At 38.4% G+C, this 18,846-nt stretch overlaps 1 protein-coding gene across 3 annotated transcripts in view; it reads left to right on the top strand.

Moving 5' to 3' along the window:
* Positions 1-18,846, top strand: part of acsl3a (acyl-CoA synthetase long chain family member 3a) — a 43,990-nt gene that overhangs the window by 13,160 nt on the left and 11,984 nt on the right. For 2 of the 3 annotated variants that reach the window (XM_077207015.1, XM_077207017.1), the window contains exons 3-10: positions 2,556-2,733; positions 4,718-4,827; positions 5,095-5,233; positions 7,561-7,711; positions 8,901-9,024; positions 14,031-14,102; positions 15,353-15,492; positions 17,560-17,732. In XM_077207015.1, coding sequence (XP_077063130.1) covers positions 2,556-2,733; positions 4,718-4,827; positions 5,095-5,233; positions 7,561-7,711; positions 8,901-9,024; positions 14,031-14,102; positions 15,353-15,492; positions 17,560-17,732 — 1,087 coding nt within the window. The remainder of the gene's footprint in view (positions 1-2,555; positions 2,734-4,717; positions 4,828-5,094; positions 5,234-7,560; positions 7,712-8,900; positions 9,025-14,030; positions 14,103-15,352; positions 15,493-17,559; positions 17,733-18,846) is intronic. The other variant, XM_077207018.1, reaches the window with a different exon arrangement.

The raw sequence follows: 18,846 nt of genomic DNA on the forward strand, positions 1-18,846 counted from the left end.
ATGATTTGCTGCTCGGTTATTATCAGTTATTATTGGGGCTCAATTCAAAATAATTGTTTTTTTATTATCAATCTTGAAAAAAGTTTTTGCTGCTTAATATTTTTGTGAAACCGTGATGCAATTTTTCCTCCGAATTCTCTGATGAATAGAAAGTTCAAGACAAGAACAGCATTTATTTTATTTAAACCTTTTTTTTAACATTGCAAATATCTTTACCGTCACTTTTGATCAATTTAATGCATCCTTGCTGAATAAAAGCATTCATTTAATAAATTACACTTTAAAATATAGAAATACCTAGAAAACTGTTGTAAATTGTAATAATATTTCACAATAATACAGTTTTTACTGTATTTTTGGTCAAATTAATGCAGCCTTGATGAGCATAAGAGAATATAAAAAAATCTTAATGAATCTAAAGTTTTGACCGATAGTGTGTATGCAAATATTGGATCAATTTAATAAACATAGGCTATATTCAAATATTGGATACATTTAATTAAACATAGGCTATATTCAAATATTGGGCCTAAAGTTAATGAGCTGATGTCATAAATGTGATGATTTCTGAATTACATGTTTTAATAACTTGGTTTAATAAATGGTCTGAGTGGACTAATAAGGGAGGTTTGTTTTGTGTTCTGTGGGTGTGTGTGTGTCTACATAACACATTAAACTCTGTTTTCAAAAGCACAGAGAGAATCTTGTTTTCCATGTCATGACCCGTTTAAGTCAACCAGCCTGTAACAAACTGACCTGCAGCATGTGAATGATCTCTCAGTTCTGATGGTAATCCTATTGTGCAGCGCTGGAGCAGCTCATATAGTAATAATATTCTCCTGTGTTGCTGCTGTTACTTAACCAAAGCTGCCGAACATGTGCTGCTGTTGTGCAAGATTCTGCATCCCAAGCAACTGCTACTGCTGCTGGGGGTTTCTTTCTGCTTGGTGTATTAACATTGTTTAAGAGAGTGCTCTATTTGTACACCATTCTGGTTTGAACATCCAAAACACAAACCTGATACTTGATGCACTTTTTTGGCATTTTATTTTTCTCCTGAAGGGACCATTTTCTATCCTTATCAGGCTGCTTTAATATCTGTATCTTCAAGATTATTATTATTATGTAAACGACTGGAAATTCTTTGGATGTAAAAAATAATGACAACTTCCTTACAAAGTTTCTGAATACTGAACAGGCATTGATATATAAATGTTGAAATATACTGTGTAAAGAGACTGTGGAGGGATTTTTCAAGTTAATTTGTCCGTGCACAAAAAAAAAAAAATCATGACAAACTTTACATTTAAATGCTAATAAGGAGGCATGGGTATTATATAGCAGTACAATACAGGAGAGAAAAAATAATAATTATACTGTTTTCAATAATAATAATACTTTGTGTTTGTAAAAGTTAAAGTATGTCTACATAGTACATTAATCTTGATCATATCAGAAAACAGGATTTTCTTGCTATTTTGAAGAGTTTGAACTATTTTTTTTTATTAAGCAACATTACCCATATCTTTAATTGTAAAGGTCAGACAGAAGGTTAAAAATTTACAACTATAGGTGCGTCCCCATTCGCTATTCTATGCCTATTTGTAGTATAAATAGTGTGAGTAGTGTGTTCACTGTTATAACTTTTTGACTAATTTTTCAAATAAAAGATTTCCTGTATCATAAATTAATTAACTTTTGCTTAAAAAAATGAAAAATGCCCTAATCCCTCTAAGCTTAAAAAAAAAAGGTCACCCCAGATTAAAAAAAAATAGGAACAATCATACAACAAATGTTTCTGCTCTGTTTAGAATTTTCTGAAAATGTCTAGAACAATCCAAATCTTGGTACTTATATGAGAGAGGGAGCTTTATAAGCAAACAACTCAACTTGATACTTTTTGATATTCATTTAAGCAGTAATATAATATGTTATAATATATTAGCAGTAATGTTTGTTATATGGTTGTTCCCATATTTTTTCTAGGGTTACCTTTTTTAAACTTAGAGGAATTAGGGGCTTTTTCATTGTTTTTAAGCAAAAGTTCATCGATGTATGATACAGGAAATCTTTTTTGAAAAATAGTCAAAAAGTTATGACCCTGATGTTCACACTGGAAATTCCAAATGGGAAAAGTGCAGTTTAAATTCCCGGATGAAGTGTGGAATGTTGGACACTTCATGCTCTGAACTGACACAGTTTTAACAAGGTAGCAGAGCGGGAGGAGCTTTCAAAGTCGGATGTTAAATGACAAAATAACCTTATAAAGTTCATGCACTACATAGTGCATTTGTGCAAAGTGTATTGTGCATAATGTGGGACACGAGTGATGTTATGACTTTAAAAAACCTTGGCTAACGTTGTAAGTGAACTTTTGGAAAAAGATTAAACACAAATTCTTCTGAAATGTTGACTATATAAATTCTCCATGAACTGTGACTATATAATGAACCAATAGGAGGAGCTGTTGATCTGTAGGCAGGGGAAAAGTTGAAGCACTGAACAGGTGACCGGTGGACTAATTACCCTTTCAAACTCTCTCTGTTTCTCTGCAGGTGATTTTGGGAGAGTATCGCTGGAAGTCGTATGATCAGGTGTATAAAGAGGTGAGAGCGTTCGGGAGCGGTTTGGCTTCTCTAGGACAGAAACCTCTGAAAAACATTGCCATCATCTGCGAGACCAGAGAGGAGTGGATCATAGCGGCACAAGCCTGTTTCATGTACAACTTCCCATGTGAGTCACACGAACACATACAAAACAAAGATCATCTCTTGGGTTCAGCAAAGAACCGGTTTTTGGCTGTTTAGGTTTCTTGAGTTGGTATAGGATTCTTTGAGGATTTTTTTTTTTTAAAGAATCAGCACATAATTTAGATTGTGCAAACTCGTTGCAACATGCTTCAAATCTTTTAGAAAATTGCAAATGCATAGAAACACCCAAGCAACTTCCTAACATTGTCAAAGCGGGAATTTTCTACAGAAATTACAGAATTTCTAAGCTTTAGTCAATTTTACTTATTTATGCATCATAGAAAACTCAACATGGCACATAGGCACACAATGTGACACTATTGTTCATGTTTACATTTGCACATCTCGACCTGCACATTTATGCAAGTCTACAGCCAGATTTGTTTCATATTTGTGTTTATGACACACATGGGGCTAATACAGAGGTTTGTGTGTGTGTGTGTGTGTTTTGTATGGAAGTCAGATTGTCCTCATTGCACTGCTGTTATATAAACTCGCCTTCCTCCCCACCTCCTCCTCCTCTCTATTTTCCTTGCCTTCCTTTTTTTCCTCTCATTTTCCTCTAAAGTGTCTGATGGCGACGTGATTTTTCTCAGGTCTGGGGCCATCCCTAAACACACACACACACACACTCACACACATATAAACACACTCTCACACACATACAAACACACTCTCACACAAACAAATATGTCTGTGCGTGAAAAATATATATATAAATAAAATAAATTAAATGTGTATATAGATAATGTAATACATTATATCATACATAGATTGTATATATATTATATATAATGCTGTAAATTATGTGTGTTTGTGTGTGTGTGTATATATATATATATATATATATATAAAATACAAATAATTTATAAACTAATATAAATGTATATATTATTTATGTTTATTTTATTGTTTTTTGGAGACATGTTATCATGAGATTTACCCCCTCGTGTCTGTCACACTGTACATAAACGACACACACACACACAGACTTCTATGTCTCTTTGGCTGACTTCTGCACCCTGGTGTTCCTGTCAACATCAGATGCTCACGTACTTGTTGTCATCCGGCCTGTGTGTGTGTGTGTGTGTGTGTGTGTGTGTGTGTGTGTGTGTGTGTGTGTGTGTGTGTGTGTGTGTGTGTGTGTGTGTGTGTGTGTGTGTGTGTAAGAGAGAGTATCTGTGTGTTCATATGTTGCAAACATGAATTATTTCATGTGTTTATGTCAGATAATGTGTGCGTGTGCTCTTACACATTTAATCTTATTTGCATCTGTGTGCATGTTGATGTTTCCGTGGTGATCTCTTTTCTGTTTGTGTCTCACGGCTGAAGTGTCGCGCCCTCAGGCAGTGACGCAGACTGATGATGTCACAGAACGCAGCTCACGGACCCCCTATGTTCTCAGTGTGCTTTTGTCAGTGTGTGTTGATGTATGTGGATGAGCACAAAAGTAATTGCACATGGATTGTTTCATACATGTTTGTCATGTGCAAAATTGTGCATATATCTATATGAATATTTATTCATATCTGCATGATCAGCTTTATTTACTGTGTGTGTTTGTGCACGTGTGTTCTGGCTTGTGCTTGTTTGCCCTCATCCTGAACTTTTCACAGCCATGCGTGCTGCTTCTACTGATAACTGACACAGTTACACAACTGCATGCTCAAACTTAAGGGGAAAATGTGTGTGTGTGTGTGTGTGGTTCACAAAACGTCCCCACAAGGATGGTAATATGCAAATTCCTTGTCCTTGCGGGGACATTTTTGTCCCCGTGATGAAACCGCTTATAAATCATCATACTAAGTGATGTTTTTTGAACATGTAAAATTGCGGAAAGTTTTCTGTGATGGGTAGGTTTAGGGCTAGGGGATATAATATACAGTTTGTACAGTATAAAAATCATGATGTCTCTTTAAAGTCCCCATTAAACATGAAGACCCAACATGTGTGTGTGTGTTTTACAGTGGTAACTCTTTACTCTACTCTGGGAGGTCCTGCTATTGCTCATGGACTCAATGAAGCTGAAGTTTCCCACATCATCACCAGCAAAGACCTTCTGGAAACCAAACTCAAAGTGATCAGACACTCCTGACTAACAAAGCGTTTTATGTAGTAATCTTAACTGGTTTTACTCGGATATTTTTTAATATGACTTTAAAAAAACATCTAATGTAACTAAATATGTTGCTGGCAAAGGATAAAGTAGTTTACATGACCCAACCCAATCCCAATAGATAAATCATATCCCTCCTACTGAATATTATATTTTGCTCTGATATACATCACATAATGGCAGTTAAATACATGCACTAAAGTTTTTCTGAATTTTTTTGAAACACAGAACATTTTGCTTGAGGTTCCGAGATTACGACATATCATCATAGTTGACGATAAGCTCAACAGCGGCTCTGAATACCCACGAGGCATCAGTGTCCACAGCATGGCGGCTGTGAAGAGACTTGGGGCCCATCCTGAGAATGGTACTAGTGTGTGTGTGTGTAGTGTGTGTGTGTGTGTGTGTGTGTGTGTGTGTGTGTGTGTGTGTGTGTGTGTGTGTGTGTGTGTGTGTGTGTGTGTGTGTGTGTGTGTGTGTGTGTGTGTGTGTGTGTGTGTGTGTGTGTGTGTGTGTGTGTGTGTGTGTGTGTCTGTGTGTGTGTGTGTGTGTGTGAGGTCGCTTCAGGTCATGTGAATGAGAAATCCTCCATCTGTGTCAAATTAAGGCCAGGGTCGAGGGTGTCCCTGACTCTTTCGCTCTGCCGTGTACTTCCTCCATTATGATTCTCTGTGAAGCCCTCAACAGATGGTAGTAGTAGTCGTCGTCACACACTGGAGAGTGTGTATGTGTGTGTCGGGTCATGTTTTCTCACACTGCCACAGACTTCACATGACATTGAGCTGATCTTCCTCCTTCGGCTCGACATGACATTCGCTCTGTTCTGTGTCAGCGTGCTAATGCTAAATCACATTGGCCCCTTAAAACACACTCATGCACACAAATGTACACACTCGATTCCCATGTTCCACATTTATGGTTCTAAAATCTTGGAACGGCAAAAATGGCACTCTCATTTTCAAAGCTAAAACGTTCTGTTCTGCTACTGACATTTCACCCCCACTTCCTGTTCTTATCTTATTTCATTTATTCACATATACAACTATATTTTTACATGAGTAGTCTTTATCAATATACTTCAAACAACTATAAATTAAAGTTTACAACCTATCCTCCCCTCATATGCAGTTTTATGGGTTTTTCACCAAATAATAGTAGTTTCAAACCAGTGTAGTTTATTTGCTAAAACTATAAAAAAAATCATATTGTTAATAGTTTAAAGGATTAGTTCACTTTTTAAAAAAGGTTTGCTGATAATTTATTCACCCCCATGTCATCAAAGATGTCCATGTCTTTCTTTCTTCAGTCGAAAAGAAACTCGTTCATCAAAAGAACAAATCTTTTTTCGAATCATTTCGTTCATTTTGTTCGTTGAATGAACGAAATGACTCGAAAAAAGATTTGTTCATTTTGATGAACGAGTCCGAACAGGAGAGTCACGAACGTGCATCACAGAACAGAACAAGGCGACCATTTGTGCTTATAAAACTTAAACTTTTTTATTTATTTTTGAAATGACCGATCGTTTCGCAAGATAAGACCCTTATGCATCGTCTGGTGTCGTTTAAAGCCATTTGAAGCTGCACTGAAACTGTCATTTGGACCTTGGACCGTTTGGTACCCAATGAAGTCCATTATATGGAGAAAAATCCTAGAATGTTTTCATCAAAAACCTTAATTTCTTTTCGACTGAAGAAAGAAAGACATGGACACCTTGGATGACATGGGGGTGAGTATATTATCAGCAAAAGTTTTTTTAAAAGTGAACTAATCCTTTAATTGAAATTAAGCTGAAATAAAATATAAATATTTGATGAAAAACTTAAACCTGAAAAACTTCAACTTTAAAAAGGTAGACAAAAATTAATTGAAATAAAAATGTTTAAGTTGAAGTACTAAATTACTAAAATAAAAAATATAGAAAACCACTCCTCGATTGACATGAGATTGCGTAAATTTTTATTTTTGGATAAGCTATTCCTTTAAAAATCCTTTCTATTGAAAATCTATTATAACTCAAGTATGTTTTTTTACCATAAAAGCTATAGAAGCTGGCATGTCATTAACAAACAAACAAACATATTCCTTGAAGAAAAACAGTCAGAATAAAAACTGGCTTGGAAAACATAATAACATGTTAAATGTCATGAAAATTGAGTCATAGAAATTGCTGTAGTGAATATGCATGTTTTTTATTATTCTCAGATCTAAAATATTGAATTGTCTTCAACTCTATAAAATTAATTTTAGTCATAAAGATTGGAAAAGTCATAAATTCATGAGGCAAAGGGTGTGGAAACGTGTATTAATAATATGTTAAAATGGAATAAATTCTGAATAAAACACTGATTTTATTTTGCTGGACAGATAAAGGAAGGAATTAGTCAAATAATCCTCTTACATTTACACACTCAGGAGATCAAGGCAAAGCTCTGTGATGTTATAATTAAACATTTAAGAATACAAAGGTCTCGTCTGTGATTTTACAGTTGCACAGTTATGAGATGAAAGGACTACTCTATGATGTCACAACAAATAAGCCTTGATGAGGTCAAAGCCCTGTTCTGTCACAGTAAAGCATTCTAAAGCCAGATATAATGTGTTCTAATTGGAATGCTAGTGATTAATAGAATAATCCCTTCATATATACAGAATGTAATTAGACATTTGTAGTAACTTCTGATTTCTCCACAGCGTCGAGGCAGAGACAGCCTCCGTGTGCCTCTGATATGGCAGTGATCATGTACACCAGCGGCTCCACTGGAGTGCCAAAAGGAGTCATGATCTCTCACAGAAATATTATAGCCGGAATCACTGGCATGGCAGAGAGGATTCCCAACCTCGGGTATGGAAACAAACCCATGCTAACATCCTGCGATCTGTCATGTCTTGGCATTAACTGTGCACTGATGTGTTTGTGGATGCTGTTAATCAGTGTTTCCTAGAAAACCAATCGTTCCCTATGGATAAAATAAACAGAGAGTGAGAAAGAGAAAAAACAGTGACAGTTATGGGTCTGTGGGAATTTCTGTGCCATGCACTGCATATTATATATGTCATGTATGTTTTATTGTCCAATTCTACTTTGGGTTTGTCTTACAGTGTGTCTGTTTTTACACATCTTGTGAACTCAGATAAAAAAAACAGTTTTTGCAACAAACTTTTTTATGAGGCAAAATAAAATAAAAGAATAAACTTTCTGGTAACACTTTACAAAAAGGTTTAATTTGTTAACATTAGTTAATGTATTTATAATTTTGTGTTAATGTAACATGAACTAACAATGAGCAATACATTTGTTACAGTATTTATTAATCTTAGATAATGTTAGTTAAAAATCCAGCTGTTCATTGTTAGTTCACAGTGCATTAACTAATGTTAACAAATACAACTTGATTTTTGATAATGTGTGAATAAATGTTAAAAATTAACATTAACTAAGATTAATAAATGCTGTAGAAGTAATGTAATTTTTTATTCATGTTAACTTTAGTAGTTAACTAATGTTTACTAATAAAACTTATTGTAAAGTGTCACCAACTTATTGTTTGGAAAAAGATATGATGATTTGCCGCTCAAGAAACATTTGTTGTTATCATCAGTTGAAAACTGCTGCATATTTTTGTGGAAACTGATCAAAAAAAGAATCAGGATTCTTTGATGAACAGAAGTTCAGAGAACAGCACTTTTTGAAATATTTGTAACATTATAAATATCTTTACTGTCACTTTTGATCAATTTGAATTAATCTTTGCTGAATAAAAGATGAACAGTAGTGTAGATTTCATAATGATCAAGTCTTTACTTGTTTTTATGGTTGTTGGTAAAGTAAAAAATCACTTTTTTTCTGTATATTTCTGTTATTATTCTATTTTCTACAAGATGTGTAGAACAGGCCTGATGATTAACAGAATGGTATAGCAGCATGACTAACTAGATACTGTATGATAAGATATAAAAAAAAAAAATCCATTTTCTGGTTTTAAATTTCAAACCTGATATTTATGTTAAATAGCCAGTTTTTGTTTTTGCAGTGAGGATGACACATACATTGGCTACCTTCCACTGGCTCATGTGTTAGAGTTGAGCGCTGAGATGGTGTGTTTTGCTCACGGCTGTAGAATCGGCTACTCTTCACCACAAACTCTCTCAGACCAGGTAATAACCTTTTGCTCCTATTGACTATGCACATTCTGAAAGTCAAAACACAAGCCTATGATGTTACAGTGAGGCGCTCAGTTCATCAAAGCGCTTTCTGTAATTGGACTCAGGAAATCAGTCCAATCAGTCCGCTTTGATGTCGCCGCTATGGCTGTCACGTGGTTCATGTAAGCCCCAATAGTTCCAAAACATACGCTGACTGTCATGTTCTTCTATGGGACAGACAGCAGCGATTACATTATTGAACGGTAAATATAAAATAAAACACACACCCATGTACTTTTTCAGCTGTTACTGCATTATTATATTTATTTAATGTCACTTTTGCATTTGAAGAGGCAGGGTGACAACGAAATACTGTATATTACTTAGATAAGTTTTAGGGTGTTTTTGGAGGGAAAAGCTTAGTTTTCATGTTCGCATGGGTAGTAGCACTGGCTTTAGCGGCTTTCATCTGATGATGGACGTCTCATGATATTTATTTTAGCACAACTGGGCTGTATTAGGCTATTGATCCGTGATCTTGCTTATAAATTCCGATTCAGCCATTAGCCTACCTTCGTGATCACGCAAAGAGGTCTGCAGTGGCGGTCCGTTCAGAATTCCAACCAACATAAAATATAAATAATTACGCTGTGCATGTACAAATGAATGATTTAGGAGGGAAATGGACTGCTCACATAACGTAGAAAGCAATTACTATATTTGCAGCAATATTTGGTAAATATTAACTTCCTAAAATGAAACCGGAGAGATAGTTAATGAGTGAATTAACTATGTTCCTAAATACGTAGCTAAATAACTGTTAACGGGATTCATTTCAGTATGGTTGATGTACCCCTTCATCCTACCCTAATCATAGACTAAACCATTCATCAGAAAACACACACAAATACATGTATACAATGTACTGTGTACAGTACACATGTGTATATATATTTCAATTACACATAACTAACCCTAACCCATACACATAATATATTAATTGTGTATGTGTATATATATATATATATATATATATACGTATATATGAATGCATGTGTATTTATGTAGGCCTATATGTATTACACAAACACACATTTTGACAAATATGCATATATACACACATAACCCTAACCCATTTAAATAAATGAATTGTGTGTGTATGTATATATAATATTATATATATATATATACATCAGGTTACCCTAAGTTAGCTAATGTTAGTGTCACGTAAGCTATAGCTGCAATTAACCTATTATCTTCCAATAAACATTAACTAAAACTGGCTACATAAAATATAACTACTGACTAGATTCACGAGAGGTCGGCTAATGTGTGTAAAAGTAAAAAAATACAGTAATGTCATTAATTTACCAGCGAGCGTACTTCGGAAACACTGAAAATGAATGGGGTTCGATGCTGGAACTATCAGTGTTTGGAACTATCGGCTGCTCCACGACACGCGTTACTTCCGCATTTCAGAGTTCCTATGGCGGTCTATGGGAGTGTCGCAACTCTTTCTCTCTGTGGCTCTGAGAACAGTGCTCTGTGATGTCACAATCAAGCATTTAAAGTGCCCTTTTATGCTATTTTAAAGGCTACTAATTTGTTCTGAGGTCAATTGGTCTACAATTGGTTTGTGCATCCAAGGTCAAAAAACACTTTATTTTCTCATTATGTACAGTATGTATCAGCATTTTCTCATAGTGTCTAAAACGGTTCAATCAACTAGTCTCTCTATATCCACCTTTCCAAGAGCCTGCTCTGCTCTGATTGGTCAGACGGCCCAGTCTGTTGTAATTGGTCGACCGCTTATAGCCAATGTCAGAAATTAAACGTCTTTTGTCGACAACACAAACCATACTCTTTCAGTATCCTCTACAACTACAGTGTTTGAGGGCGGGTCAAAGTAGACATTCACGGCAGCCAATGAAGACCTTAGACTGACATTATTTCTTTCTTTTAGGAGAAAATAACTCCATTTATTGTGCACTTTGATCTTTGAAACTTCGCAGTCCTTTTACATTCACAAACAGCTAACACTCTAAATTAAAGGTAATATCCTAAAAAAGCATAATAGGAGCACTTTAAAGGGAATAGAAAGTAAAGCTGATATAACAGATGTGTTATCATTGTTATTTGTGGTAGGACACTTAAAACTACTGAAGTAGTTACAAGGGGGGAAAACGTCTCGGTTACGTATGTAACCCTCGTTCCCTGAGTAGGGAACGGAGACGTTACGTCGGATGACGACGAATGGAGTTTCGCTTAGAACACCTATCGACTTCGAGTATTACAAAACGAGCCAATGGCAAAGAAATGCCATGGGTCTGCGGAATTTGCATAGCGTAACTCCGCCCCACCTCGTGGGTATAAAAGGAGGAAGCCGGCAACATGCAGATATGTTTCTTCGCTGAGGAGCCAAGACTGAGCTCAGGCGATCCTTAGAGAATATACATATGACCCGGAGGGATGCATATGGAGAACACTGGGGTGTCCAGCCGCAGGTGGAATATTTCAACCCCAGGGGTGGCAAGGTGGCTTGCCAAGGGAAAGACACATGCTCAGAGAGGCTTACAGTGGAAATACACATGTGGGGAGGGACCATGCACACGGGAGGCACCTAGCCGACGCGCAGGCAATAGGGTCTGCCCGAATGGGAGAACAGCGTACTGATATGCGCGCGCCCTGACAGCAAACCGTAGGTATGGTCTGAGTCGAAGGAGAACGGAGACATAAAAGTAGGCGTCCTTCAGGTCGATCGCTGCAAACCAATCCTGTGGCCGCACACATCCAGAAATGCGTTTGGCCAGGAGCATCTTGAACGGCAGCCTGTGAAGGGAGCGGTTCAGATGCGTAGGTCCAGGATTGGCCGTAACCCACCAGACTTCTCCGGGACAATGAGGTAGGGGCTGTAAACCCGGACCTCATTTCGGCTGGAGGGACAGCCTCAATCGCACCCTTCGCCAGTAGGGTAGCAACCTCCGCTCTCATGATAGGGGCATAGCCATCGACCAAAGTGGATCGGACTCCCCTGAAGCAGGAAGGAGACCGTGCGAACTGAATCGCATAGCCAAGCCGACGAGCTGTGATGAGTCGTCATTTCCAGAAGAATCAACCTAGAAAGAACCTAGTGATGCTGCTACAGACACAGCATCATCCTCTGTAGCTTCAAATGAAAACACACGGGCCACCCGAGGGTAGACTCGTGGAATCATCAGTTCGCTAGCGGGCACCGTCATTAAAGAGGGGGTCTGGGGTCGCGGACACAGAGTCGGCGCCTTGTTCCAGACCAACTCCCTCAGGTCACCCTGGCCACCAGCCGAAGATCGGGGGGTGGATGAGGGGACTCTCACTCTTGCGAGTTCACCGAGTCTCGACCTATATATGACGCGATGATCATGTTCCCAGAGAGAACATGAGTCATCCGTGCCCATCAGAGTCCGATACCAGTCCGCTGCAACCAGAAATCCACGGGCGAGCCGTCTTTAAAAAGACGTGCCGCGTGCAAGCTCTTTTATGAGAGGAGAAAAAAATCAGCGATGTTGAAGCGCACAGGGAGACACACACACATTGGCAGATCACTGCACAGATCAGCAGGCACTGTGAGCTCGCTGCAAATCGCCATCACACCAACACCGGAGAGAGAAGCTCGTCTCGTAGAGCAAAATCAGAGATGACTGTGGAGTGAAGAAATACTCTTGGCGGCTTCCTCCTTTTATACCCACGAGGTGGGGCGGAGTTACGCTATGAAAATTCCGCAGACCCATGGCATTTCTTTGCCATTGGCTCGTTTTGTAATACTCAAAGTCGATAGGTGTTATAAGCGAAACCCCATTCGTCGTCATCCGACGTAACTCGGAGTGACAACGAAAGGGAACAGTGATGTTAGTTTGTTGTTTTGTTACTAGGGCGCAGCCATCTTGAGCTTCAACGTCCGTGACGTCACTGGCATGGTAGGCTACCTTGACAGCTCCAGCAAAATAGAATCTCAAGAGCATAACAGATTTAGAGGCGGGTCTTAATGCATTGTGATCTGTCCAACAAGCGAATATAACACATCCGATGCCATCAAGGACCGGACAACCTGTATGCAAAATGACTGTGGCATAAATGTGACCCCGGCGGGTCCTGTAAAAAAGTTCCACTCACCTCTTAGTTGTTATCGATGTGCACCTTCACCGTAGATCACCTTGCTAAATGAATCCGACATCGAGGATGCCATCCAATATAAGCAATTTCCATCGACGACACCCCCAAGATACTTATTACTGTGATTTCAGCCCCTTTCAAACTGTGTATGAGAAGTGGTGGCGTGCCTTGCCAGTTTAAATTTGACGAGCGCACACGCCTAAACGCAATGCACAGACAGCCTGTCACAGCGCGTGCACTAAACTAAATTCTCTTTATCGTCATATTGCATTTAAAGTGTCAAAAACACAAGGTTCTATGTGTATCCGTATATTCTAGATCCCTGCATTACTGTAGTTCTTAAAGTGACAGCAGTCTATATAAGAAGCAGTATACGTTTCATTCATACAGTGAAGAACATGCAGTTTTATTATTTCATTTGATGATTCAATTTCTTACTTAAATGCTGTTTTTAGTGTTATCTTGTACAGTTATCTGTCCATACTGTCAGTCAGTTCAGTCAGAGTAGCAGTAGAGTAGCCTGACATAACGTTAGTAGCCGACAGTGGTACCATGCCAGTGACGTCATCGAACACGGCTGCAATATTGGGGAAAACTTCATATACGTTTTGTTTTCAACATTATTTTTGAATTAATTTGTTTACAATTTTAATAACCAATGTTTAATAACATGTTATCGAATTATATTTTGTTCGTTTCAGTTCCCCTTTAATGTCAAATAATGTCACCGGAGAAAATGCTGAAAAACCAGAATCACGTAATGGAAAAAATGTGCAGCACTGTGGGAGTTTTCTTTGGTTTTGCAAATGGGTTAAGATGAATTAAACTTACAGAGATGTTTCGCTTTTTTTGTTGTTTTCACTTTACAGTCAACCAAGATAAAGAAGGGAAGCAAAGGAGACATTAGTGTCCTGCAGCCCACTCTAATGGCAGCAGTACCAGTAAGGCTGAATCTTTCTCTCTGTTTCTCTCTGGGCTTTTGGGTTTTAATGTAAGCGAATGTGATTGTCCGGAATGATTTGCAGCTGTAAACAGAACGTGAGAAAGCCCGGTGTGGATATCCCTCTGACATACACAAACACACACAGACACAAGTAGTGACTCACACACTGTAGATACACAATTAATAATGTTTAATTTCAAGATTTTCTTTGCCTGAGGACACTGTAAATGCACACTCATTTACACACACACACACACTGTCTTGGTGTGGTTGGATACGAGGGTCCCTGTGGACTGATAACGACACAGCACAGCAAACTTCCATAAACACAGCGGCTGACACGGCCCTCTCAGCAGTGGGAGAACATCCGAATCATAAGGGAGCATTGAAAAAAAAAATCAGAAGGGGCTTCTCCACCCTCCCATAATGTGAAATGGAAAAATGTCAGCAGTAACTCAATTAGAATCCATGTCCACTTCCCTTGGTGGTATCAGATGGTAATTTTACCATTGTACTGAATGACTACCATATTCATGTACCATGAAATAATAATCTGTAATGGTTTTTTTAAGATGTGTTCTACTTTTTTGTGGTCCTCCTCTCTCTGTGAGAAGAGGTCATTGCTTCTGTGCCCACAGTCTAGGGGTCCTTTTCTGATGTCATTTCCTGTTTTTTTTTTTGTTTGTTTCACAGAATGGCCTCCTGCATGTTGATTATACCTCGATGATTTCTGTTTGGTGGACAAAAGTTTTTCAAATGTTAAAAACATTAATAATGAATTAATAATAATAACAATTTAGCATAAAAAACTCTTTTGGTCAGAAAATGTTTGCTTTTTATATTGTATATTAATTAAATATGTTAGCCTGTATATAATGATTTTGGTTTACATTTTATTTCAATTTTATAACTTTTTTTAAATATTGAGACTTGTGAGACTTTTTTTCTTTCTTATGATGTCTGGGGGAGAGATGTCACAAAGTAGACATTTTGGATTTCAAGCCCCACAAAAAACTATCATTTTAATTCAGAAATTTAAACGTGAGTAGCATAAAAGAGGTGTATTCAGGTCATTGCAAGTGTGACATGCATTAACGTTTTAAAAAATATATTAATGTCTGGAAACAACGAAAGACATTCATGTAATTCATGTCAGAGAGAGATTTAAATCCCTTTCGTGTTTTAGTGAGGTCATCAGTTATGTTTGCGGCTTTTATATGCACATATTTTCTCTGTCTGTGTGTGTAGGAGATTATGGATCGAATCTACAAGAATGTAATGCTAAAGGTGGAGGAAATGAGCACTTTTCAGAGGACTCTGTTTCTACTGGCCTACAACTATAAGATGGAGCAGCTTGCGATGGGATACAGCACTCCACTGTGTGACAAGTACATCAAACACACACACACACACGAATACTCTAATACACACATACAAACTACATCCCTAGCGTTGAAGAACATTCTTTAAAAGCTGCTCATGATTTAGAGTAGTAAAACTACAGTAAAGCTTGTTTCGAAACTTGAACACGTATGTTTACAGGTCCTTCTCAAAAAATTAGCATATTGGGATAAAGTGCATTATTTTCCATAATGTAATGATAAAAATTAAACTTTCATATATTTTAGATTCATTGCACACCAACTGAAATATTTCAGGTCTTTTATTGTTTTAATACTGATGATTTTGGCATACAGCTCATGAAAACCCAAAATTCCTGTCTCAAAAAATTAGCATATCATGAAAAGGTTCTCTAAACGAGCTATTAACCTAATCATCTGAATCAACTAATTAACTCTAAACACCTGTAAAAGATTCCTGAGGCTTTTAAAAACTCCCAGCCTGTTTCATTACTCAAAACCGCAATCATGGGTAAGACTGCCGACCTGACTGCTGTCCAGAAGGCCATCATTGACACCCTCAAGCAAGAGGGTAAGACACAGAAAGAAATTTCTGCACAAATAGGCTGTTCCCAGAGTGCTGTATCAAGGCACCTCAGTGGGAAGTGTGTGGGAAGGAAAAAGTGTGGCAAAAAACGCTGCACAACGAGAAGAGGTGACCGGACCCTGAGGAAGATTGTGGAGAAGGACCGATTCCAGACCTTGGGGACCTGCGGAAGCAGTGGACTGAGTCTGGAGTAGAAACATCCAGAGCCACTGTGCACACGCGTGTGCAGGAAATGGGCTACAGGTGCCGCATTCCCCAGGTCAAGCCACTTTTGAACCAGAAACAGCGGCAGAAGCGCCTGACCTGGGCTACAGAGAAGCAGCACTGGACTGTTGCTCAGTGGTCCAAAGTACTTTTTTCAGAAAATCGAAGGTGCCAGAGTCTGGAGGTAGACTGGGGAGAAGGAAACGCCAAAAAGTGCAGTGTCAAGTACCCACAGTCAGCTGCTGGTGTTGGTCCACTGTGTTTTATCAAGGGCAGGGTCAATGCAGCTAGCTAATGCAGCCCTTGGTTGCATTGGGTAAGGCCGCCGACCCTCGTCCTTGGCAAACCCCAATACCAGTAGGCTGCGGTAGGCTAAATTATTTACGACAGCGGTAATGGACAATTCCGCTTCCAACCTGTAGGGCGACCGCAGAGGAAAAGTTCCTTGGTGTTGCTTTGACATACACGTAAATTGTAAGAATATGACTAATAATTAATAAATAGTAGGTCTATAAGATAAGGCTATTAAATAGCAGTCCCAAAATAGTTTTTGTTAATACAATAAAGTAGGTAAGTTGGTATTAGCCACCACCAGTCACTTAAATGTATACAAAATAACATATGAAAATAAAGTGGCATTTTGGGGTTATGGAAAAAAGTTACCAAATACACAATACTAACATGAACTGTTACTAAAACATATGGAAACTTCTCCTGATGAATAGAATGAACATCATACCTGCATGCAAACAGCGTGCGCTTTCAAATCCAGTTTCACTTTATTTTGCCGGTCTGAAAGGCTTGTGTCTAACGTTAACCAGACCTCAGGAACCGCCCCAAATGCCACAATAAACAATCAGAAAAAAATATAAAAATATTTTTTAAAGTCGGGGCGATCATCATTTTCATGATCGATCGTTGCTGTCCCGAACGAGTACTCGATCTCTCTTGCCCATCACTAATCAGAACCACTTTTGGGTCGTGACCCACTGGTTGAGAAACTCTGATTTAACTAAATATTTATTTCACTATTCTTGGAATACCGAGTCAATTTTTTAACCGGTTCATTGAAATATACAAAAAACAATCAACCACAATCAATTAGTCTTCTCAATGCTACTCAAAAGAAAGATGACATTCTGGGATGGTGCATTTGATTATTATTGTATTATGATTGAATAGCAATACTAATTTTAGTAACTCACCAAAACCGGTTCTCACAGTCACTGACATCCCTCACACACACATACAGAAACTCGACACATCTCGACACATCACAAAGCCAAATCTTTCTTCTCTCCCAGGCTGGTCTTCCGGAAGGTTCGGGCGTTGTTAGGTGGACGTTTACGAGTGTTATTGTCAGGCGGGGCACCTCTCTCTGCGGCGACCCAGCGGTTCATGAACATCTGCTTCTGCTGCCCTGTGGGTCAGGGCTACGGCCTCACAGAGACCTGCGGCGCCGGGACCATCAGCCAGCGTGAGATTTACACCTCTGCTGTCCAGGCTTGTGCAAAATTCAGAATTTCAGAATTGGCCTCCATTCAATTCATGAATTGGAATTTGAATTGAATTGACTCCGCCCCACAGGAAGTTGAATTTGAATTTGAATTGGAATGACAGGAAGTGGAATTAAATTCATGGCAATTCAAAGAAATTCTACACATTCACACAAACAAACCAAATGTGGGATGATGTGGGACTCGTCCTGTACCTGTAAAACACTAAAACATAACCTGAAACTGTTATCATTTAGGGATGGGAATCGAGAACCGGTTCTTCTTCAGAACTGGTGCCCAGTGAACCAATTCCTTGGAACCGTTAGTATGCCTGCTTAACGATTCCGCTTATCGGTTCCGCTCGTTGCAAATGTGTCATGACATCACACACGCGCTGTCTTGTTTTGGTTCAGAACGCAGCAAACATGGCATCGAGGCAGAAGCGCTCTAAAGTTTGGTTATATTTTACGCGAAAAGACGACAATATGAGGCGCCGTCTAGGGCTTAAATCAAACTTCATTTACGCACACATATATGAAACACTTGCATACACGTATACTAGTCAAACATACATGTAGGCCTACACTCCTGAATGCTCAAACAAATACATATGAAATGCACAACGACACACCTAAAGTAGCTCACGCACATACACGCAAACTCTACACACAAGAGATGCGCGGAAGTCTCCAATATGCAGAAACATTTGGCCACACACACAGCATGAACAGACTTTAGTCCCATGACACTTAAACTGGAATGTCACTTTTTCTGTCACTGCGACTTCACGAACAGGCGAACACGCACACGCAGCATACATCACTTTTGAAGTAAAATTGAAAATTGAGGATGCAGTGCATATAATGCATCGAGATATCAAATTGAACTGAATCGATGACATGATAATCGTAATCAAACCGAACCGTGAGACCAGTGTAGGTTCACACCCCTAATAGCCTACTGTGTGCTGTGTCAGCGAGTTAATAATAATTAACAAACAAATAAGTTAAGTTATAAGATCAATAAGTTAATACAAATAAACAAATTTGTACTTATTCCCTCACCCAATGAGAATCGATAAGAGAATCGATAAGG

Source organism: Siphateles boraxobius, unplaced genomic scaffold, assembly GCF_051911475.1.
Source record: "Siphateles boraxobius isolate OS27281-9 unplaced genomic scaffold, OSU_SipBor_1 6, whole genome shotgun sequence".
Classification (NCBI taxonomy): domain Eukaryota; kingdom Metazoa; phylum Chordata; class Actinopteri; order Cypriniformes; family Leuciscidae; genus Siphateles; species Siphateles boraxobius.